At 42.3% G+C, this 24591-nt stretch overlaps 1 protein-coding gene across 1 annotated transcript in view; it reads left to right on the top strand.

The window, feature by feature from the left end:
• Positions 1 to 22904, top strand: part of VRK1 (VRK serine/threonine kinase 1) — a 38823-nt gene extending 15919 nt beyond the window's left edge. The window contains exons 8-13 of the mRNA XM_081330426.1: positions 359 to 491; positions 1328 to 1448; positions 2976 to 3034; positions 4187 to 4359; positions 16842 to 16953; positions 22504 to 22904. Coding sequence (XP_081186552.1) covers positions 359 to 491; positions 1328 to 1448; positions 2976 to 3034; positions 4187 to 4359; positions 16842 to 16953; positions 22504 to 22604 — 699 coding nt within the window. The 3' untranslated portion in view covers positions 22605 to 22904. The remainder of the gene's footprint in view (positions 1 to 358; positions 492 to 1327; positions 1449 to 2975; positions 3035 to 4186; positions 4360 to 16841; positions 16954 to 22503) is intronic.
• Positions 22905 to 24591: the final 1687 nt, after the last annotated feature.

Raw genomic sequence — 24591 nt, 5'->3', positions numbered from 1 at the left:
ACATCAGATCAATCAGGAACTGGTTAATTATTAAGGCAGGTGCAGATACTATATTGCTCTTTGGTTTTTTTAATATCAATATTAGATTGTTATTGGATTGCAGGTAGGCTTACTTTAACTTGCTTGGGGGTCCTGTTTATAATATTTTGTTTTTATTGAAGTATATAGGATGAATGATTAGGCTTTTAATATTAGGAAGAATTCTTGGACAAAAAAGAGAATACATACTTATATTTGAATGACATTTCCTGACATTAATGATATAATGAGAGCTTGTCAGTATTATATAAATAAACATCTTCTGGTGTGGCTGTTTTTAATTTTTGGATTGATTTTGTTGTGCTTGAAATCTGCACAGGTATACTTGGTAGATTATGGCCTTGCTTTTCGATATTCTCCAGAAGGCAATCACAAGGATTACAAAGAAAACCCCAAACGATGTCATGATGGAACTCTTGAATTTACTAGTATTGATGCACATAAGGGAGTGGGTAAGATTGTTTTTGTTTTTATACATATTCATTCTTCTTAACAAATGAAAGGTAACAAAGTTGTTGAATATATCGGTAAGTCCTCATTACCGAGCACTCATTCAGCAACAGTTTGAAGTTTCAACAGTGCTGAGCAAATGCTACTTGCAACTGGACCTCAAGTATGGGGCCATTGCAGTGCCCCCACAATCATATGATCACAGTTCAGGCTCTTGGCAACAGGCTTGCACTTACGACAATTGCAGTTTCCCATGGACAGTTGCAATTTTATGCTCCTATGCACCTTCCACCCCTTGATCTTTTTGCAATCTGACTTTGCCATACTCTTCATTCCCTGGCCTTCCTGCATTCACCACGTTCCAGAAAGTACCAGAGTATGAGTGACCATGAGCAAGGCCTTTTAATTCAGGCAACTGCACATAAGATTTATCTGTACAAAAGATGTTTCAAAAGAAAAATGTTTACCAAAAACAGTTACCCTCTTATGTAACTTGTTTCAGTCAAAGCCTCAATCAGGTCTCATTACATTAAAAATTTCCCTTTTTACATACTGTACTACTTTTCCCTGTGGTCTTAAATTTGTCGTGGCAATCTGAAACTTTCCAACCAACCCCTTTTTGGTATAACTGAAATTATAATCCATAGTGTTCTGCCTTTATAGGTTGTAACTACTATTACAATGCAATAAACTTAACTTCTTTTCCTAAAGGAGAACTTCTTAATCATCTTTAAAAGAGATAGGGGTATTAAGTTAATTATTCCTTTTGTTCTTTAGTGATACATTTTATAACTATTTTCATCTTCGCTATGAATTAAGCACTTGTTTGTTTTTTTAGCTCCATCAAGACGTGGTGACCTGGAAATTTTGGGTTATTGTATGATCTGCTGGCTTAGTGGTAGTCTGCCTTGGGAAGATAATCTGAAAGATCCAGATTATGTCAAAGAATCAAAAATTAGGTAATTTTAACGTATTTAATAACAATACTCTTGGATGTACTCAAACTGCTCAGTATAGATGTGCTTAGATGAAACTAAATAGCATATTTTCATCTTAAAAATCCAAGTGAGATAGGCTTGGCAGATTTAATTGAATCACTGGGTGGAAGTTGGATGACATTCTTATTTCAGCTGTGCATTTACATAGTGCAGCACTATATTGCAACATTGATGGATGGATTTATATACCACTTTACCTTCTGGATCTCAAGGCGGTGTACATAGCACCCTCTCTCCCCGTTGTCCCCATAAAAACTTAGTGAGATTAGTTAAACTGAGAAGGAGCAATTGACCTAAAACCAGCTGGTGAGCCTTTGGAATTGAGGGTAGAGCTGAATCTTACAAGAAAGGACAAAAATGCCTAATGTGAAAGAAAAAGAAAGAGGGGACGCGGTGGCTCAGTGGGTTAGGACGCTGAGCTTGTCGATCTGAAGATTGGCAGTTTGGCGGGTCGAATCCTGAGTACCGCGTAGCAGAGTGAGCGCCTGTTACTTGTCCCAGCTTCTGCCAACCTAGCAGTTCGAAAGCACGTAAAAATGCAAGTAGAAAAATAGGGACCACTACGGTGGGAAGGTAACAGTGTTCCGTGCGCCTTTGGCGTCTAGTCATGCTGGCCACATGACCACGGAGATGTCCTCGGACAAGTGCTGGCTCTTCGGCTTTGAAATGGAGATGAGCACCGGCCCCTAGAGTCGGAAACGACTAGCACGCATGTGCGGGGGAACCTTTACCTTTACCTTTAAACAAACAAAAGAGTACTTGTTGAACTAGTACAACAAAATTTGCTATAAATGATGTGCTTCCTGTTGACATTTAGAGATCTTGACAGTTGACTTTTGTACTGTTTTATCTGCAGTCTGAGATAAAGCCAGAAACAATGAAACTAGAAATACTGTGAAGTATTAATGCTGAATGTTGTTATATTATTCTTAAGTGATACGGGCTTTTTGATGTCCTCACTTCCTAACGCTTATTTCATATTACCTTGCAACTGAATTCTAATATGAACAGAAGTGTAGAAGTTGGCTAAATGTTTTACTAACTCTTCTGAATCCTCTTGGGCCCTAAATAAACAGTATTGTATTCTTTTGACAGCTGGAAACATGAGGAGTGAACATAGTTCTAGCTTTCTTATCTGTTGTGTCATCTTGCACATAAAATCTCCATAAAGCCAAATGCTAATGCAATTTTAGTTTGCCAATCATTGTGGTTTGATTTATCCAAAACAAGATATCATGCTTCAGATATCCATCAGAAACTTAATACATCAGGATTTCTATGCTTCTAGGATTTTAATTGTCAGAATGCTTTCAGTCCTTACCCTTAAAAGCTTGATTGCAGCATATTTTATTCAGTAACGGAGTGTAATTTTTAAAAGGTAGGATAGCTTTATTGATCTTCATTACTGCTACCCGTATAGGTGTGTATTGTATGTACTGTATACTGTATATGTTTTTATATATTTGCATCTTGTTTTTTTTCTCCTAGGTATACAGATAACATTTCAGAATTCATGACGAAGTGTTTCACTAAACAAAATAAACCAGGTAGATAAGAGTCTGCTTAAATTATTTCATTAAATGAGAGTATTTGTTTCATATAAGGAAAGAAAAAAATATATGGAGGAATTCATTGAAAAAAAAATTTATCAGTGTCTTTTTTGGGGATTATGTAATAAATTGTCCAAAGAAGTCCTGACATGCAGTTTACAGGCAGAATAAAAAAAGCATGTCTAATAATTATGAATTATACAAGAGCTGCCTGGAAACAGACTTTTTCTCACCTCCCTCACAATATACTTTATTTGAGGTCTCAAAGAAACTTGAAAGGAAAAACAACCCATTTTGCCAACAATACCTGTTTCACCAGCACTGATGTTGTGGTGGCCTATACATTTGCAGGTTTTCTTATTGCACAGAAAAGAGTTATAAATGAAACTTTCTTTGATGAAATTGAGGAAAGATAATTCGTTTGCTAGGAAATCTTTTTCTTTTTAGAAAAGATCAGTCAAAAAATCTGACTAATGGTATTATAAATTTCCCTGTTTAAATCTATTTGCTGATCTTATTTATTTTTAAAAGCATGCTACCATTAAACATAGTTCTGATTTAAACTTCACTGTGGTTATTTACGTTAAAATTATTACATTTCAAATGTTGTCAAAAGATTTAAGAGAGAAGCTATTATGGATCTGTTTATCCATACTGTATATCCAGATTCTTTAACATATTTGTCTGTAAACAAGGTTCATGTTACGTATACTATGAAATTTGATATTATTTCTGTGAAACTTCAATATTCCTGAATAAAATGATTCTAGAAAGATTTAAATCACTGCCTCAGGTCTGTTTAGAGCCTGACAAATATGGGAGAAGATGCCCTTTTTCATTTGACAAATCTATCCCCTTTGGAGTTTCTTTTGAAGATGTGAAATTGTCAGGAAAGCTCTCCTTTTGATCCTTCTGTGATATTTATTTGGATCTAGCTATTATACTGATTATCCAAGCAGAATTTTACATATTTTATAAATTCTCTCCAAAAACAAAATAGTTTCTATGACCAGAGAAGAAGATATTTTTCTTACAATATTTGGTTATTAGCTATCACTGTGTAATAATACCTGAATTTTATACTATATTACTCTATTGCTATATGAAAATGTAATTTGACTGATTTAGACTGTTCATTGCTTTCTTTAGCTGAAATAGCCAAGTATATGGAAAAAGTGATGACTCTGTCCTACACTGAAAAACCACCATATCACGAGTTACGAGAAATATTTCTTAAAGGTCTGCAAGACATTGGTCACAAAGATGATGGCGTACTGGATTTTGAAGTTTCATTGAATGGTGATGTTCCGGCAAAGCCTAAGGTCTACTTAATTCAGATTAGTATTTAATGTATCTTGCTTTTGATTGAAATAAGAATGAATGGTTTTATAAATGGGTATCACATAGGTTAAATCAAGACAGTAAAAGAAAAAAATGTGTGCATGAGACTTGACTGGGCCATGGACTTATTTAAACTTTCCTATAACTACCCGCAATCCAAAGAACTAGTTCAAATGTGGTTGAAAGATTGTACACAGCTTTAAGGTGGTTCTTTGGTCCTAACATTTTAAAATTAGGGGGAGAACTCCCTACCAAATCAAAAGTTGCTTTTGAAATCCCACTCAGCATGAGTACTTGGGTGGCGAAAGCACTTGCCACAAAATTTTCTTAAGCAGATGTAGAAGGGCTTTTTAAAAGTATTTTTTTAAAAAAAAAACATTTGCCCTGAAATAAGTGTAACAGCATTCCATGTTTCCCCCAAAATAAGACAGGGTTCTTTCTTTTTTTTGCGTCCAAAAGAGGCACCAGCTCTTATTTTCAGGTGGTGGCTTTTCCACTCACCTCCGGCACCACCAGCCCTGCCCAGCCAGTCCACTTCTTCTGCAGCTGAAGGAGCAGCTTTATTCTGCAGCTCAGAATGGAGTTCGGGCCTGCATTTTGCAGTCAGCCCTTTCTGGAAGGCCTCTGCAGCCGATAACCGAGGAATGGATTGCAAAATGCAGGCCTGGCTGCAGAAGAGGCCACAAAAGAAGTGGGCCAGCAAGGAGAGGCCTGGCTGCAAGGTAAGGCGGTGCGGGACTGCTCCACTCCCATATCCCCGCCTTAGGTTGATTTTTAGGTGTGTGCCTCACCCCAAAACTAGGGTTTATTTTTGGGGTGGGGCTTATGTTAGGCCCATCCCAAAAAAAATCAAGCTACGGCTTATTTTCTGGGTAGGTCTTGCTTTTGGGAAACACAGTACATGCAATTTGTATGCAGTATCTAATTGTGTGGGTAACCAGTTGTTCATTACTGAAAAATAGAAATTACAACAAAACCTTGAAATGAGTCATCATCCCCAATTGTATTTAAATTAAGCTTTCAAAGGACTTGATAGTGATACCTATTCAAGCTATCCATGCATTTTGTATCCAGACATGTTTTCCATGCAATTTGTATTGGATGGCAGGATTAATTGATCACCTTAATTATTAAATATATTTTTCAAGGACAGTGATAATTATGTAACTGTGATTTGGAGTTTGTAAAAATGAGTCATTCTTGAAATGATAAAATTTCTTTATATAATATGTCACATCAGATAGAAAAAAATACTGTACATTTAATGTAGGTCACTTTAAAATGAAGGTACTATCAAGTTAAATTTCGTCATATATCTCTGTCTTTATCTCACATACTGACTGCTAATATGTGGCCAATTTGTGTGAAACCAAGATTTGTTTTTAATTTAATTTAATTTTAATTTAATAATATTTATATACCGCCCTTCTCCCTAAGGACTCAGGGCGGTTCACAGGGCAGAATAAAATACCAAATACAAACATTAAAAAGAGATTAAATGATTGCCCAAGTTAAAACAATAGGAATACAATTCTAAAAACCCCAAGATAAAATTAAGACACCAAAAATAAAACAACCCCACCGATCCCCATCAGGCTAGGCCGGCTTGTACAAACAAAAACGTCTTGAGATCGCGACGAAAGGAGCGAAGATCGGGCGCCATCTGGAGCTCTACCGGTAGCTGATTCCACAGCTCCGGAGCGCCCACAGAGAAGGATCTCCCCCTGGGGGCCACCAATCGACATTCTCTGATCGGTGGCACCCTGAGGAGGCCCTCTCTGTGGGAACGCACAGGGCGCAGGGAGCTTGATGCCGGCAGCAGATGTTCCCTAAGGTACTCCAGCCCCATGCCATGGAGGGCTTTGAACACCGTTACCAGTACCTTGAATCTCACCCGGAAGACAACTGGCAACCAATGCAGCTCACGGAGCAGAGGTGTAACGTGGGAGTATCGGGAGACTCCCAACACAACTCTCGCGGCTGCATTCTGTACCAGTTGGAGCTTCCGGGTGGTCCTCAAGGGCAGCCCCATGTAGAGAGCGTTGCAGTAGTCCAGACGAGAGGACACGAGCGCATGAGTGACCGTGCACAAATCTTCCCGGCTAAGATAGGGCCGCAACTGGCGCACCAGGCGAACCTGTGCGAAGGCCCCCCTAGTCACAGCTCCTATATGGTCTTCCAAGGTGAGCCGTGAATCTAGGAGGACTCCCAAGTTGCGAGCCCTATCTACGGGGGGTAATAGTTCACCCCCCATAGCCAGAGGTGGAATGTCCGAATAAACCCGGGATGAAGGTATGCAAAGCCACTCAGTCTTGTCGGGGTTGAGTTGAAGTCTGTTCCTCCCCATCCAGACCCGAACCGCCTCCAGGCAACGGGACATCACGTTGAGGGCATCACTGGGGTGGTTTGGGGTCGAAAGGAAAAGTTGGGTATCATCAGCGTACTGATGATACCCAACTCCAAAGCCACGAATGATCTCACCCAGCGGTTTCATGTAGATGTTGAACAGGAGAGGCGAGAGGACCGACCCCTGAGGAACTCCACAAATGAGAGACCTCGCAGTCGACCTCTGCCCTCCTGCCAACACCGACTGCGAACGTCCCTGGAGATAGGAGGAGAACCACTGTAAGACTGTGCCTCCCACTCCCAGTCCCCTGAGACGCCGCAGCAAGATACCATGGTCGATGGTATCGAAAGCCGCCGAGAGGTCTAATAGGACTAGAACAGAGGAATATCCCCTGTCCCGAGCCCTCCAGAGATCATTCACCAGCGCGACCAATGCCGTCTCCGTGCTGTGCCCGGGCCTGAAACCCGATTGGTACGGGTCTAGATAATCCGCTTCATCCAGGACCAGAGGGAGCTGATGCGCCACCACACTCTCAACAACCTTCGCAAGAAAGCGAAGGTTGGAGACAGGACGAAAGTTGTTCAATACAGCTGGGTCCAAGGCAGGCTTCTTGAGGAGAGGCCTCACCACCGCCTCCTTCAAGACGGCGGGGAAGCTACCCTCACTCAGAGAAGCCGATATAACTGCCTGGAACCAGCTGCGTGTCCTCTCCCGGGCTGCATAGACCAGCCAGGAAGGGCACGGGTCCAATAAACATGTGGTGGTGCTCAGCCTCCCCATGATCCTGTCCACTTCCTCCGGAGTCACAGAATCAAACTCCTCCCAGGTGATATCGACAAGACCGCCCGTGTCCTGATCGTCAGACTCTGCCCAGTCAGAGTCCAGACCGGTCCGAATCCGAGCGATTTTGTCCGACAGATGTTGGTTAAACTCCTCGGCACGACCCTGTAAGGGATCCTCCCTCACCTCCTGATTTAGGAGGGAGCGAGTCACCCTAAACAGGGCGGCCGGGCGATTATCTGCGGACGCGATAAGGGTGGCGAAGTGGTTAGACCTCGCCTCCCTTATCGCAGCGAGATAAGACCTAATGTAGGCTCTTAGTCGCAATCGGTCGGATTCGGATCGGCTGGACCTCCAACCGCTCTCTAGGCCCCGTCTCCGACGCTTCATCTCCTGGAGCTCCGCAGAGAACCATGGAGCTCGACGGGATCTGCACCGGGTCAGGGGCCGCAGGGGTACAACTCGGTCAAGAGCCTCAGTGGCCGTCCTTTCCCAGGCTTCCACTAAGGCATCTGCCGAGCTGTGAGCAAGGGAGGCAGGTGGGGACCCCAGCGCCGCCTGGAACCTCTGGGGATCCATTAAGCGTCTGGGGCGGTACCATTTAATTGGTTCCAAACACCCACGGCGGGGGGTGGCAAAACGGAAGACCAGCCGCAGGAGATGATGATCAGTCCATGACAGGGGCATAATAATTGGAGAGCCCCCACCAAGATCATCTAACCACCGTCCAGACAAGAAAACTAGGTCAAGGGTGTGGCCTCCCTCATGAGTCGGTCCCGAAATTACTTGCGTCAGGTCCATGGCCGTCATGGAAGCCATGAACTCCCGAGCCAACTCAGATGATCCTCCCAGCGATGGTAGGTTGAAGTCCCCCAAAACTATAAGTTTCGGGAACTCAACCACCAGCCCAGAGAGGACATCGAGCAGCTCAGGCAGGGCTGCTGCTGCGTGACTAGGCGAAAGGTACACCAGCAGCAAGCCCAACTGCGCACCAGGGCCGCATCTCAAAAAGAGAGACTCACACCCGACTATCTGGGGAACGGTGGCCTCCCGTGGACACAAGGTCTCCCTCATAACAACAGCCACTCCCCCACCCCTACCCTGAGCCCGAGGCCGGTGCAGCACCCGGAAACCTGGTGGGCAAAGATCAACCAGAGGAATGCCGCCCTCTGGGCCCAGCCAAGTTTCCGTGATGCAAGCCAGGTCCGCCTGCTCACCCTCGACCAAGTCACGGACGAGAGGAGCCTTGTTAACGACCGACCTGGCATTCAAGTACACCAGCCGGAGCTCAGGAGGCTGCACGTCCTCACTCCCGGGACCTCGGGGCGGAACCAGAGGGTCGGAGTGCCTCACCGCTTGTAAGCAGCGGAGAGGCCTTCCCTGAGATCGATACGGCCCTCTGTTCCTACACCTGCTGCCATTCCCTATCGTCGTGGGGATGGATAGTCCCACGACTGGCCCTGGAGCCCCAGAAGCGACCGACCCCCGCTCCTCCCCCCCGCGATCCGCCTCAGCACTAGCCTGAACAGAGGTTGTTGGACTGCCCCCCTCGTCCGAACAACCAAGAAAAGAACCCTCCCTCCTCCCTAACCCCCAAAAATTTTTTGACAAAAAGCAAACCAGGGACCTCTTGTTAGGTTTACGTCGGAGGCCCATACCCGTGCCCAGCCATCTCTCAGGATCCCAATAAATGGGCCCTTCCTCGAGATTGTACTCGGCTGGAAAGGCGGGCCGCCTCCAGGAAGGGGGAGCACCCCTGAGGGCGAGCAAGTCCGTAGAGGAGTACCTAAAACAAGGCATAAGAGCAGTCCAGATATAGGCAGTCCATAGTCAATTAATTAAGGAGGGACCAAACAGAGAGCAAATAGGTGTCCCGAGCTTCCACCCAGCCACTGCCACTCAGCTGGGTGCCACCCCAGGACAGGCCAACCACCGTCCTCTCACGACAGTTGGAGAGCCTATTCCTGGGGGAATGGTCCGAAACATCCATCCTGGGTACAGCATGTCCCCTAGAGCTCTCACCTCTAGGGGCAGCAGATGTAAGTTCAAGCCACCCTCTCACGGTGGCTAGTACCCAGGGAACTCTGAATCCTTTGGGGACGATATGTGGATGACAATAAGCAACAGTCCGAAGGCAGAGATGTGATAGTATATTACACCATCAAAGTCTGCACTACTAAATAGCCGAATCCTCCGTTGCTCTGCCTTTCGAGAAGATTGATCATGGCCAGTTCTGCAGTCATTGGGGTCTTCCAAATTATCTAATTCTTTTAGGTCCAAAAATCCAATGGCACCAACCAAAGTCACAACTGGTGCCACGGAAAGCATAGATCTTTCAAGGGACCACTGGGCTCCACTGGGATCCACCAGAGTTAACCGGCTAGCCCAGGAACCTTCGAGGCCACCAACAGCAGTGAGGGTACCAGGCCATCTAGAAAGAGTAAAGCAAGCAGAGGAAGAGACAAGTTGAGTGCAGCGTCGCCGCTGAGCCGCCAGGGCCGCTGCCACCACCGGAGCGCTGCTGCAGACGCCGCCGCCATTACTGCCGCCGCCAGGACGCTGATGGAACCGAGAATAATCCAGCCCTTCCCGCCGCCGATGGAAAACGGGCCAAAAAGGCTCAGGCGGGAACGGGCAAACGGTCAGGCAGACGACCCAGCAAACAATCGATGATAAGGAAGGCCTAGAGCGGCCCTGGAGCAACGCCGCCGCCATCACCGTCGCCATCGGAACGAGCCAAGAACGCCGCCGCCGCCACAGCCGAGGCAGACCAAGCCGACCACAAAAGCGGCCCGAAATGGCCCGAAGCGCCTCCGCCGAGACCGCTAGCAGCCAGGGACCATCCGAGGACGCCGGCTCCGCCACCGCCGAAGACGCCGCTGCCGAAACCGCCGGCCGCCGAAACTGCCAGGTACCGCGAAAACGGCCCGGAAAACGCCCGAGGCAGCGGGAAGGCGCCGCAAACGTCCAGTCCGGGAAAGCAGCAGAACCGGCAGCAAACCAGCAGTCCAACACCCTTCAGCTGCCAAATCGTTGCCCTCACTATCCCCCCAACCCAGAGGGTATAAACACCCCTGGGGGGCTCCTAGGACGCCTATTTTCTGAGACTTGCAGAGCTCACCCTAACAGATCCGCCTGCACGTCCGCCATCTTGAAATAGTGCCCACCCAAATTTCCCTCTTTATTTATAAAGAGGGAAATTTACAGTAAATATATTAACAGATATTAAATGATATTTATTATTTGATATGAAATTATTTGGAATGAAAAAATACTGTGTAACCTCACTAAGCAGTTTCCAAACTAGTAGGGATTTTTAGTGATATAGATGGTTAGCCAATTAGTGATTAATTTAAAAACTAAATTTTGCTGAATAATTGTTCTTGCTGGTTTTGAGAATAAAAACTTTGATATAAATTTGAATTTGAAAAATATTGATAGGTAATCCTCAGCATTGATGATCTCTCAAAAAGAAATATTCTGATATATGAATCTATTTGAAACTCACCCTTTAGTTATGACAACTTAGGGAAAACACACATACCCATAACCTAAGCCAGAGTTCCCCAACCTTTTGAGCACCAGGGACCAGTTCCACGGACTGGAGAGTGCGTGGTTTTGTGTGCTGTCAGCATCCCACGGATGGGGCTTTGCTTGTTTGTGCAGACTGGCTGCTGGCATGCTGCGGCCCAGTACCAGTCCACGGACCGGGGGTTGGGGACCTCTGACTTAAGCTATCTGTATGTTTAGAATGCTTTTTAAATATCTAGGGAACTAGGGTCCACATCCCAGTCAACCATGAAGTTTACTATTAAATATATACAAAATGAGACACTGGTGGCAGTGTACTTCATGACAACAGCAGCAATATCAAGTAGGCACTTCAGTAACTAATCCTTATGCTTTAGATAATAGAATATGAAAAGAAGGATTTTTTAAAAGTCATATCTTTTAAGAATTCTGCTCCCAAGCTCATGAAGAGCTTTTAACAGTCAGCACCTGCACTTTAGATAAAGGCTGAAAATAAGCTAGGAAATTGACAAAGTTACAGATGTAAAGTGATGGTAATCCCATTTTTTGCTAATGGCTGTTCAGTTCTTTTGCATTAATTGCTTAATCCAAGTCTCATTCAAGACCAGCATCGTAAAAAATAAGGTAGTCCTCCAGTTACAACCTCAATTGAGCCCAAAATTTGTCACTAACTGAAACATTTGTTAAGTGAATTTTGCCCCATTTTATGCCCTTTCTTGCTGCAATCGTTAAGTGAATCGCTGCAGTTGTTAGTGACCTGGTTGTTAAGTGAATATGGCGTCCCCAATGACTTTGCTTGTCCGAAGGTCACAAAAACTGATCACATGCCCCCGGGACACTGAAACATCATAAAAATGAACCAGTTGCCAAGCATTCAAATTGTGATCACGGGACTAAGGGGATGCTGCAATGGTTGAAAGTGTGAAAAACGGTCAGGAGTCACTTTTTTTCAGTGCCATTGTAACGAACAGTCACTAAATGAGCTGTTGTAAGTCGAGGAATACCTGTACACTACAGTGTCCACCATAGCATTTACAGGGAATGCTGGGACGAGGCTGCCAAGGTAGCCATTGCTTCTAATGTAGCCATTTCCAGTAAGAACGTGAATGAAAGAGCTGAATGTCTCCAGTTGAAGATGCCTATCTCAAATGTACAGGTAGTCCTTGAGTTATGGCCACAATTGTGAGCTGAGTTTCTGTCACTGGGTGATCTCATAAAGCATGACATCATGCAACCGCCTCACTTCCAGCGATTGTTATGTGAGGACTCACCCCGATCCAAACCCTGTGGCTGCTTGTCACACTGCAGCTCAGCGGCTTCGTCATGTGTGGCAGCCCTGGGACTGCAAGAAGCCTCATAGCTGCTGCCGTGTGAAGCCCAGTCTCAGTCACCTTGCTGTCTTGCGTTCTGAGGCCCCTGTTGCTCTGTGCTCTGCCACCCAATGTGATCTTTGCCATCTTCTTGCTTCCGCTGCTGGCAAAGTATTTCGAGCCTTAATGAGGCAGCTGTTGGCCACATGAGGCCATCCCATCCTCCCCAAGCCCCCGTAAGGAAACCACCAAGAGCAACTTGGACAACAAAGCCTTATGTGGCCAGTGAGAACAAGATGGCAAAGGTCAGCTAGGGTGGCAGAGGTGGCAGAGTGCAGGGGGCAAAAGGGCAGAGACGGGGGAGTGATAGGCAGGTGGGGGAGTCGAAACATCCCTGTGTAAGCGATGGCAGGCTGCCGAGGGCCTGAATTTTGATCATGTGACTAAAGGGGGCGCTGCAACAGCCATCACTTTGGGAAACAGTTCTCAGTCCCTGCATTCAGCATTGCTGTAACTTTGAGCAGTCACTGAACAAACGGTCAGGTGTTACAAAGCAAGGAGCACCTTGTGAGCCTAATGGGATTGCAGCTTTGCAGCCAAATGAATAGAATGTCTTTCAGATGAAAAATTTGATTTACAAAGGAGGTAACTGGAAACATGAATTCTTTTAAGCATTTCAGGGAACTCGCAGCTTGCTTCCTATTCTTACTTTACGCTTTGGGCTTTCTGTATTCTTGATTAGCATGTGAAATGAAAAAAAAATTAGAAATTGTTGTCTTAATATAGTTCCAAGGTCTAACTTGATAGATTTTGTGTACTGAGGTCTTCATTTCTACTGTGTCAGTTTAATTGTGCTTTGTAGAAGAAAAATTGTAAAAGCATTTATTTAGTTTATAATTGGAAAAGAGACCCAGTTAATAAAAATAGAGTAGAATTCTTTAGAGTAAGTTCCTAATGCATAAAATGTAACTCTCTTTTAAAATGATGCTGCTTTGGTAAAAACCTGCCCTATGTGTCATGAATGCTCCTTTTCAAATGAGGCAGGCTATTACAAAGATAGGTAGAAAGAATCGATAAGCCTTGTAGCAAGAAAGAATTATTCTGATGATTCCAAGGATTTTTTCCTTTATGATCCCATAAAGACTTGCATAACAATTCTTTGGTTTGTTCACACACTTTTTCTCACCTGAACAAATGTCTTTTTCCTTCTGTTTTTGAAGAAGATCTTGTATAAAGTTATATATGTATATATGCCACCATTTTTCAAACTAGTTGGTTCTGAAATAAACAATAGCTAAATCTGAAAGAAAGGGTAGGAGTGTACAGGCTTAAGGATGCTCAAGCTCCTAACTCAGTAGGAGATTGGCTAGATTGCCATATTCCTTAGCCCTCAGACAAGTATATGATGAACTATCCCCCCCCAATGAGCTCCTGCAGAACATTATATTTTTAACTGGTATATAGCTGCATTCCTATACATACCTGCTAGGGAACAAACTCCAGTAATGACATCGTTTTGATTATGCATAGGACTGCACAATACATTTTTCAATTTCGATATTGGCTAGGAATCTATTCCAAGTTGAACCTCAAAACTGCATTCTGTTGGGGACAGATGATGATGCCATATCATAATGGCTAGTAAATTGAGAAATAGTAGAAACAGTTGCTGCCCAGCTAATTGAAATTGGTTACAGAGGGAGTTATTCATCTTCTCTATTGTGCATTTTAAGTGATTCTGGTCCTGGGATTTATTAATGAGAGTGCATTCCCTACTAGGCTTAAATTTAATTCACTTTCATATGAAATGGATGATGTTACTGTAACATTTACCTTTGTTCAGTTAACTTCTTCCAAAAGAGAAGATTCCTTCATTTTCATGCAGTAAAAACATTAATTGCGCTTGTAAAACTGCTCAAGCCGTGGAATATGCTTAGTGATGAGCCCATTGACGATATTTGATAACAACTAGAAAACATTTGAACTGAAATAAATATGAATTAGTAATTCATAGTTTGCTGTGCACTCTGCATCAGACTTGAGTGTTGCCTCTGTCAAGAGAACAATGCGATTTTTCTTGCTATCTAGCTGGTCTGGATCAAGATTAAGGTTGTGCCTTTCACTTGTATAAGCTGGGAAACTATTTTAGTGTGGAAAGTATTGAGTAGCTGCTTTAATAGTAAGTCTTTTTTTTTTTTTAAAAAAAGTACAGCTCTATTCCCGTTTGACAGGAAGAATGCATTTATACCCTGTATATAAAAGCAATGCCGTGGTAAAATAGTCCTCCTTAATTTTGGTGAGAGCAAGCCAAAGTGTCTGTGTTTATTGCTGCCTAATGCATCACAAATCTGCTGACATGCTAACCTTGGAGTTTGGGTTGGTGTTAATCAGGCCTATGCACCGGCAAGAAAGAATGTACCTAATGCACTCCATCAGACCCTTTTGCATATGGAAGTTCTCCCAGGGGAGCTGCCCTGTGCCAGCTGAAGGTTACCTGCCCACTGCAGTTATTGTATATAATTATCGAACCAATCTGTTCAGCCCAGCAGGGTTTGGATGGTAATCATGAAGCAACACTTGGGAAAGATGTAATGCACTCTCCCCTTTTCTCGTCGGCTCTATAAGCTTGTAACCACTTCAGCTAGTTCACTGTAGATATACTTTGATCAAACTTACCAAAAAAAAGTGAGTGGAAGTTTAATCCTAATTTTTATGCTGATAGGCTAAGACCATTGAAAACCATTTTGGCTTCTGAACATATATATAACACAATTCCAGTTTCGTTTGAAGTACCGTATTTTTCGGACCATAAGACGCACCTTTTTCCCCAAAAGTGGGGGGGAAAACAAGGATGCGTCTTATGGTCCGAAGGTGATCCGTATGGCCAGCCCCAACCTCCGCAAGTGGAAAGCAAGGGAGATTGCCAGGAACACGAATCGGCACGTGCTGAGAAACGCCGATCTCACGCAGGCTGAAATGGGAGTGAGGCAGATTGCCAGAAATGCGAATCGGCTGATCTCGCGCTGCTGCAATCTGCCTCGTTTCAGCTTGCTTTCTCTTGTAGCAAGGGAATCTGAAACCGAGCGAGGGAGTTTGCAGGAGCGTGAGATCGGCCGATTCGCATTTCTGGCAATCTCCCTCACTCCATTTCAGCTTGCTTTTTCTTGTAGCAAGGGAAGCTGAAACCGAGCGAGGGAGTTTGCAGGAGTGCGAGATCAGCCGATTCGCATTTCTGGCAATCTGCCTCACTCCGTTTCAGCTTGCTTTCTGCAAGAGAAAGCCGGGCTGCAGGGCCGCCTCCGCGGGTACTGCTCTAATGCAGAGAGGGAAGGACAAAGAGGGAGGGAAGGAACGAAGGAAGGAAGGGACAATGGGAGAGGGAGGGAGAGAAAGAGGGAGAGTGAGAAGGAGAAAGATTTTTTTTTCTTGTTTTCCTGCTCTAAAAACTGGGTGCGTCTTATGGTCCGGTGCGTCTTACGGTCCGAAAAATACGGTATATTGTCCTCTCTGCATTTACAAAGGGGTCTAACCCTGATCCATTTCTGGTCGAGAAGCAGGTCTCGCGGTGGAGGGTAAGGGAATAACAACAACATTGTAACCAAATAAATCTGAAAGTTTTTAGAAATCTCTTCTAAAATAATAATTTTTTTAAAAAAACAAATCCTAGGAAGTATTAGCATTTTATTTATTTATTTTCTTTCTTTTCTAATTGGAATGCTTTCAAATTATTAAAAATCAGTATGTGTTTTTTTAATTTAAATTTAGATTACTATAACTGGGTCTGGAGGTTAAGGAAAGGAGGCTGGCAGTGGTGGCTACTTGAAATTCAACTTTTGGGATTCACTGGCTGTATCTTGAATTTTGATCTTAATAAATGAATGTTTCCAGTTTGTGTGATTTTTACATGATCTATAATTCTACAGTAATTATATAGTTGTTTTAAAAATAATTTCAAAATAATACTGGAATATGTATTTCTTTTTCATTATTTCAGTATGATATTTCACTATTCTGAAAATATGAAATATAGTGAATATCTAAATTCTTACAGAAATGTGTGTAAAGCCTGAATTTCTTAAGCAACTTAGCAGAGAGTGTCTGCAATTTGTACAAGACAATCACGTAAAATAAAATTTCAGAATAAAGGGAACTGCTTAGGCAGTGCAAGAAGCAAATTTTGTATGCCTAAGAAATATTGTTGTATTGTACCCACTCTCAATATGCTGTTGTAATTGTACCTGATTACTGTAAACTACATTCTTGTTGCTGAATAGACTAAAATAGTTTCGTGCAGGAACCTGTACAAAATAAGATATTAAAAATCATAGCATGATTCCTAAGATAACATGCTTTTTCTGTTAAAAGCTTTTTGAGTTAATTACTCAGAGGGTAGAAAACTTTGATAGAGAAATATGGTTAGCAATTTTGCGTATGGCATTATCATTTGTTTATCTTGCCTGGGTGCATTTTTTTTCTGTTTTGATTTGGACGATAGACAAAAAGAAAATTAGTTGCTGCATCAGGGACAGCTACTGCTGATGAGGACAATGCCGAAATAGCTGTCGACGGTGTGAAAAATACCAAAAGAAGAAAACCTGCATCACCGAGTAAGTCAAACATTCTTATTAGTATTTGTCACTGATCTGTCGCTGAGGAAAAATTCAAAGATGTTTAAATTCTACAACAAATGTATCCACTTTGTTGGATAACGTGGAAAAAGAAAGATTGTCAGCTATCTGCCATTAGCAAATGTGAAATATATTTATTGCTCATCATATAAAACTGATGACAGTTAGTTGATGAAAGTTGTTGGCGGTGGCTCGCTGCCCCTTTTCCCACCATTTATTTTCCCCTCTTCATTTTTATCCTCACCTATCTTATCCAATTCACTGTCAGGAAGTGCTGACTCCCCACGACCAATTCATCACAGCAGGTTGCAGCCAGAGGCTAGCAGCAGCAGTAGCAGCAGTAGCAGCAGCAGCAGTCATTTGCAACAGTGAGTGCAGTTACTATAAGAAAAGGGAGTTATGCAGATAGACTATGAAATCTTGGTAGTATTTTGGCATAATCCGTAGTTTATGACCAGCAGATGCACATCAGCAGGACGACTGAAGGCAAGGCTTGCCAGTTCTCTTAGCAGGAAATGCCAGGAATTAGTTTGGACCTCACACGTTCACTGCCTGTGAGTTATAGGCCGTCTCTAAAAGGCACCGTGGCAGATGGTATGATTTCCAAGTTAGGACTGTGCAAAGCATCAAAGGATTGCTTCACTTTGAAAGAAACCTCGATCAAGACACACTTTTGAGGCAGTTCTGTGAAAGGTAGTGGCACCTGGTATACATCAAAACAAACACTTCAAAGGCCTGCAACAGTTTTCATGCCCAGAAGACACTTGGATTGGCGGTTCCAGCCCACCTCAATGTTTCTATTAAAAATGTTGAAGCAAAGTATCCTGCTTTCTTGAGTTAAATCTTGTCTTGACTTATATTCCTTCTTTGATCTGACTGTGTTGGCTCCACAAAATGAAGCTGTATTGCTTTGGACAGCAAAAATTACTCTCATTCTTATTTTTATTTCTTTAAAACATTTATAGCCAACCTGTTATTCAGAGCATCTTGTGGTAAGTTACAATCTATAACAAAGCAAGGAAAAATAGTACACTAAGTTAAATAACTACAGCCAAGTTAAGACACAGTCACCACAACCGAGACAAAGATACAGCGAAAGGTCAGAAGGCATAAATAGGCCGTGTCAGTAATGCCAACTCATCTTGAAAGACAGAAAATGTCAGCACAAACCTGGCCTGAAGGGGAAGGGCATTACATACCTGCAGTCACATATTACTATGGCTCAACCAGGTCTCAACGTTTGAGCATTTAGATATTGGGAAATATGCTCTTTCAAGTATCAGTACTTGACACTTGAAGCAGCGGTCCCCAACTTTTCTGGCTTTGTGGACCGCCGGCAGCGTTGGGGAGAGAGGCGGGATGGTTCTGTGTGAGCACGTGTGCCCGCCACTTGCACAAGTGGAGCTGCATGCACTCGCTTGTGCGATTTAGTTCTGAACAGGGTGCAGCCCACTACCAGACCAGGGGCATGACTTGAAGGCCTTGAATATCATTACAAGTGGTCCTCACTTAATAACTATTTGTTCAATAGCCATTTGAAGTTAGTGCTGAATGATTGGTATTTAAGTCCCTAAAGTTATGGCTGCTGTAGTCCCCCCCCCCCGCTTGGCAGCCCACATGCTGTTACTATTACAGGGGGGCTTCCCCTACCCTAACTTTCCATTTCTGCCCTTCTTATCACCAGACTCAACGCTGCCTCTGCCAGCCCTGTTGGCTTACGTTCTGCCTCTGCCACCCTAGCTGACCATTGCTGTGTTTTTCTTCCTGCTGCGGATGCACCCAGCCTGGCCTGGCTTTATGCCATCATTAACTAAATCCCACTCAATCGTTAGGCAGGACTCACCCCCATCCAAGTCATTTCCAGCTTGATCTCTCTGAACCCTGAGGCGCTAAGATAAGGAACTGCCTTCTCTTCAGCTCTACTGCATCTGAACAACTACACCAGCGGGCCCCAACCTTTCTGGTGTGTGGTGGGGGGAGGAGAGGGGGGATGGTTCTGTGTGAATGATAGGTGTGCATGTGAACGTGAGTGGCAAGTGGAGCTGCACGTGCTCTCCCGCTACTTGCGCGGCCTGGAGATTGGGGACCCTTGCACTACATCAAATTGGCTCCCATATTAGGCAGGCAGTGTAGTTATTTTAGGTTCAGTGTTATGTAATCTCTGAAGAATGTACCAGCTGTGTTCTGCACTAGTATAGCAAAGCTGCATACATGAGTGCAACCTTATTCAAAGTTCCAGAGCAGATTCCTGCTCCTAGTCAATTCACAATGTCTCATTCTTAAGATCATCTTCTGTAGGCTCAATAGGGTATTCAACATCTATATTGTTTTAATTGACTGGGTGTTAACATGGCACTTAATCCCAGACTCCAATGAACTCAATGAGTTATTGCATAAAAATATTGAAGAACAAGGATGATGGAAGGGATCCCTGTGGAACCTCACAGTTTAGAAGCCATGAGACCAAGTAGAAACCCTTGAAAGCCATCCTCTAGAGTTGATTATACATATGAGTGCAACAAGTGAAGAAAAGTGCCTTCTACTCCAGTCCCAGAGAGTCAGTTTAGCAGTCAGATCTACCATATTTGTGTAGTTAGGTTATTATTCTAAAATACTTTCAGATGCAAGTTCTATTTAGGAATTATAGCACTGTGCCTATGGAGATTCCCAGTCATCCAGGTCATAGTTGTCCCAAAGATGCTTTTTCATGAGGCAACTGTACTTTCTTGTTTTTCTTTGAAGACGTTTTGCTTCTCAGGGCTGAAGAAGCTTCTTGGATGAGAAGCGAAACGTCTTCAAAGAAAAAGTCCAGTTGCCTCCTGAAAAAGCATCTTTGGGAGAGTAATAGCACTGTTTCTATTAGTGTAACAAGGAATTTATCACACTCTAGATGCACCTCATCAGTCCTCCTTTGCTTGATCTTAAAAGTCAATCTTGGGCAATATATTTTCAAGGCATTATTACATCTCCAAAACCCACATAAGGAATAACTCTTAACTTAGGAGTCTAATTACGGTCTGGAATTATATGTGAAACTCATATCAGCATGAAAGGTCTGTGAATTTTAATGAATATTAATTTAGATATTGAGATAACACAAGTATTATTGAAATGCATTAAGGTACTTTCTGAATCAGCTCTAATTCAATTTCCTATTACAGATAATGGAAAATAGTACTGCCTATATGTGTTAAGAATATACCTCAAATTTCTTTAAAATCAGATTTAAGAAGAATCTCTTAACTACAAGTAAAACGTGTTTCTGTATTTATCCAATGTTAATAACATATGAAAAACTCAATACTTCTGGCTAGATGCAAAATTTACTTAAGGATAGAGAGCTAAACTGAAGTATTTCAACATTGCTTCAAGATGGATTATATTTTTTCAGTAAGTGTATCTTTTCCATTTCAAAGCTGGTAGTTTATGTGGATGCATGGGAAGCACACATTTGTTGTGGCTATAGACAAATGTTCCCTTTGCTTCCATTTCAGCAATCAAACTGAAAGCACAGCTGTTTACTTCATTTTCCACATCAGTTGCTGGAGTAAGACTTAAAACTTGAGTACAAACAACGTAGGTCAGAATAAGCAGCTCCACTATTGCATCTGTCTTCAGAATCATTTTTTCCTTCTTGACATTTTTTGTCCCTTCAGGAAATTTATTTTGCTGGAGCCAGAGAAAGTTGGCTAGATATTTACTGTTGATGGGTTGCCAGTTCCTTGTTCCAATCAAATATTCAATTCAATTCAATATGTTTATATTTTTGATCACTAACCATGCCAAATATATTAAACCTACATAAAAGTATCCATACGTTAATAAAATACATTATATTGTACAGAAATCAGTAAGAATATTAAAACTGTTATAGCAGATGAAATGGAGAAATATTGGGAATTTGTAATGAAATCATCTCTGTTTAGCAGCAGCCTGTGCAAAGCTTGCTAGCCTCCATAGTGATAGCTCCTTGTCTAAATTCATTAAATATTCAATTTGATGTGACTCAGGCCAAAATGATTTTTCTATCAAGAAAGGCTCCAAAAATTTTCTGCATGCTGAAGCAGAAACAGTACAGTACAATAAATATTGCGTAAAATCTTCTATAATTTCCTTGGAATGTGGGCAGAAGCACTTATTATATGGGATATTAAGAAATTGGCCCTCTCTAATTGATGACAGGAACTCTAGTTTTGCCTCTCAGGGGGATGCCATTGTAACACACCCCAAATAATGTTTGCATTCAATTTTAGTTTTATTAAGTGTGCATCCATAGGCAATTTTATTTTGTAATAGATTAAGCTAATTTCTTTAAGCAAAGACTTATAAAACTCAGTTTTAAAATTTTCATTTGTGTTAATTTAATTTAATTTAATTTAATAATTTGATTTCTATACCGCCCTTCTCCCGAAGGACTCAGGGCGGTGAACAGGGCAATACACAATAAAAATCAAGTACAAAAATTAAAAAACCATTAAACATCATGCCCATAAAATCAATACATATTAAGTTAAAAACTAATTTTAAAAACCCAACCCCATCCCGTCAGAACAGGCCAGCTTGTTCGAAAAAGAATGTTTTAAGATCGCGCCGGAAGGAGCGAAGGTCGGGGGCCGTCCGGAGCTCAACCGGTAAGCGGTTCCAGAGGTCTGGCGCGCCCACAGAGAACGCTCTCCCCCTGGGGGTCACCAATCGGCATTCTTTGATCGGCGGCACCCTGAGGAGGCCCTCTCTGTGGGAGCGCACTGGACGGAGGGAAGTTGACGCCGGTCGCAGGTGTTGCCGTAGGTAGTCCGGACCCATGCCATGAAGGGCTTTGTAAGTCATAACTAACACCTTGAACCTCACCCGGAGAGCAACCGGTAGCCAATGCAGCTCGCGGAGCAAAGGTGTAACATGGGAGTATCGGGAAACTCCCAAGACGACTCGCGCGGCTGCATTCTGCACCAGCTGGAGTCTCCGGGTGGACCTCAAGGGCAGCCCCATGTAGAGAGCATTACAGTAGTCTAGACGAGAGGTCACGAGCGCATGAGTGACTGTGCGCAAGGCATCCCGGTCTAGATAGGGCCGCAACTGGCGCACCAGGCGAACCTGGGCAAAGGCCCCCCTAGTCACAGCTCCAATATGCTCTTCCAAAGAGAGCTGTGAGTCTAGAAGGACCCCCAAGTTGCGGGCCCTATCTACGGGGGGTAATAGCTCACCCCCCATGGCCAATGATGGAATAATCGGAATTTCCCGGGATGCTTAATTACTTAAATTTAAAAATAATTCTGGAGAAAATTCTGAAAAACCAAAGGTTTGTATGCATTTCGATAAGAAAAACCAATTGTACAAGAAGGAATGGAGAATTTAATGTGCTCCAATCAAATATAGTTTGCGTCGCTAGGAATACCATTTCTTTAGAGTTATTAATATCCTGAATTTGAAGTGGATTATAAATATTAGTAAGTAAAAAGTATTTGATTAAATTCAAAATTCTGTGAACTGTTTGTTTAATAATAAAATTGTCTTTATTCATAATAACTATAGAGATTGGAGCCACCAAACCCAAATTACAGAAGATCTCACCCAAAACCAAGACAAACTTGAAACCAAGGAAGAGAGTTCAGAAGCTAAAAAATCCAGAATAACATGAGTTCCCCACTTGCACTGAGTAGTGGGTTCTTGTTATTTTTTCCTTTTAATTTTATTACAGTAGCACTTGGCTTTTTCCTCTTTTGTATCTATCTAAACATACATAAACTTGCAATATACTGCTAGCTTGAAAAAATAAAAGTTTTTAAATCTTATATGTAGAATGTACCATTTAGTATGATTTACAAAAGTTTCAGAGTATTTTGGCATTTTTTTGCACATTGCATTTAGTTACTTTGTATAAACTTGAATAAAAAGGAAATAATGTCCGTGCAAAATAAATCTTGAAAATTTAATTACACGTTGTTGGTCGCATTTGTGTGCATACGTGTGTAACCACAGTCTGGCTCAAACCTATACTTACAATTTTATTGTCTAAAAAGGTAATAAAAAGGAACAACCAGTCAGAGGGACAGGAAGAATGTACTGATAGTTCAAAGATACATACTTTGGCTTAATTGAAATAGAATATCAATTTTCCCAATGCTTCCTTGAAAATGTGAGATTTGAGCAGTGGGTTGGTAGAAGAGAAATAGAGGCACTTCCAAACATGGATTAGCAAGGGATACATCTCTAAATCATTTCAAGGAACAGAAGATGGTTGGACTGGAAAATATATTACAACTGGATGAGTGGAAATCATAAAGGGAATGTTGGGATAGAAGACAGATCCAGGCAGGGTTTTGAAGATAAAGACCAGGAAGTTTATCTACCCATGGAGAAGCTTCAAGAACAAACAAATATGTTTCCTAGGAGCTCTGATGCTTTAAAGAAGTAACGAGAGAATGGAAAAGCACTTGACAATGTTAAAAGTATCGCAATAACCTGCATTTTTGAGCGGGGTGGTGGAGAAGGAGTGGCAGCTCTTGGGAGTCCTGATTTGAATGCAAAGTCCCTTACACAAAGAAAGTAAGCTTTCCTTATAGCCTGCATTTACTGCTCTTGATGACTCCAGTTGTGTGTAAATATTAGAAAACAGCAGGGTCCTGCATTCCAAGAATTACTTGAGCAGTGCCATGAAGACGAGAGTCCTTACTGGTATTGTAGTCATATTCCCAAGCTCTCCTGCTGTTTCTAATCTGTGCACGCAGCCATGAAAAAACCGGACTGACATTTACAGGCACAGCAGGGAGACACTTGAGTCAAGGAATATTAAAGACAACACCACGTACTTGGGGATTTTTTTTCTCCTTGTCCCTTTTCATAGTGGTCACCATACATAAGAAATTTTCACAGCAGAGCTAGTTTGCTCTTCAACTGATGGTGTAATGAGAGTATTGATAATGAATCGTTCAACAGTTCTTTTAGTGGCAAACATTCAGCAGATCCTTGTTTACTTTCCTACCTTCTAAAATATCTGCAGGAGAATTTAATTTAATTTAATTATAAGCATAGTTTGATTTATTTTTTTTTAACCATGTACAAACCTCGCCTGCTTTATAATTTTATTTTCTTTATTTGAATTGATTTTTAAAATAGATAAATACAGCTATATGGCATCATACAGTATTTTTGCATATATACAGACTACACACACAAACAATTCAGTGTTTGTATATATAAATTCATGTTCAGTTTGCTACTTTAAGTGATAACTAAAATTCAAATTTGAATGAGCTGTCAGATTTGACATGCCACAACACCATTAACACTATTAGAATTGGTGGAGGGTGGTGAGGGAAAAGGTTGTGTATTGTCTGGCTTCTCAGTTAAAAGTTTTATCTTCTCTTGAGAATAAGACCAGACAGACTGTCATTTGCTATTACTTACTCTGCTTAGCATTATCACCAGAGCTCTCTCTCTTCCTCTTATTTTTTGTAATTAGCTAAGTTGGCTCTTAAATTTTAATAGCCAATTGAAGCTACGTTTTAGCCAAGTTCTATATCTAAATTGTATTCAGTCCATTAAGAAAGTTGGTTAAAAGGCTATTAAAGCAAAAAGCCAATATATGGTAGTTAGCAGTTATGTTTGCAACACTAGCAG

This window comes from Vipera berus (genome assembly GCF_964194415.1).
Source record: "Vipera berus genome assembly, chromosome: 1".
In the NCBI taxonomy this organism is placed as follows: domain Eukaryota; kingdom Metazoa; phylum Chordata; class Lepidosauria; order Squamata; family Viperidae; genus Vipera; species Vipera berus.
The sequence above is the reverse complement of the archived record's forward strand: the minus strand, read 5'-3'. Positions and strand labels throughout refer to the sequence as shown.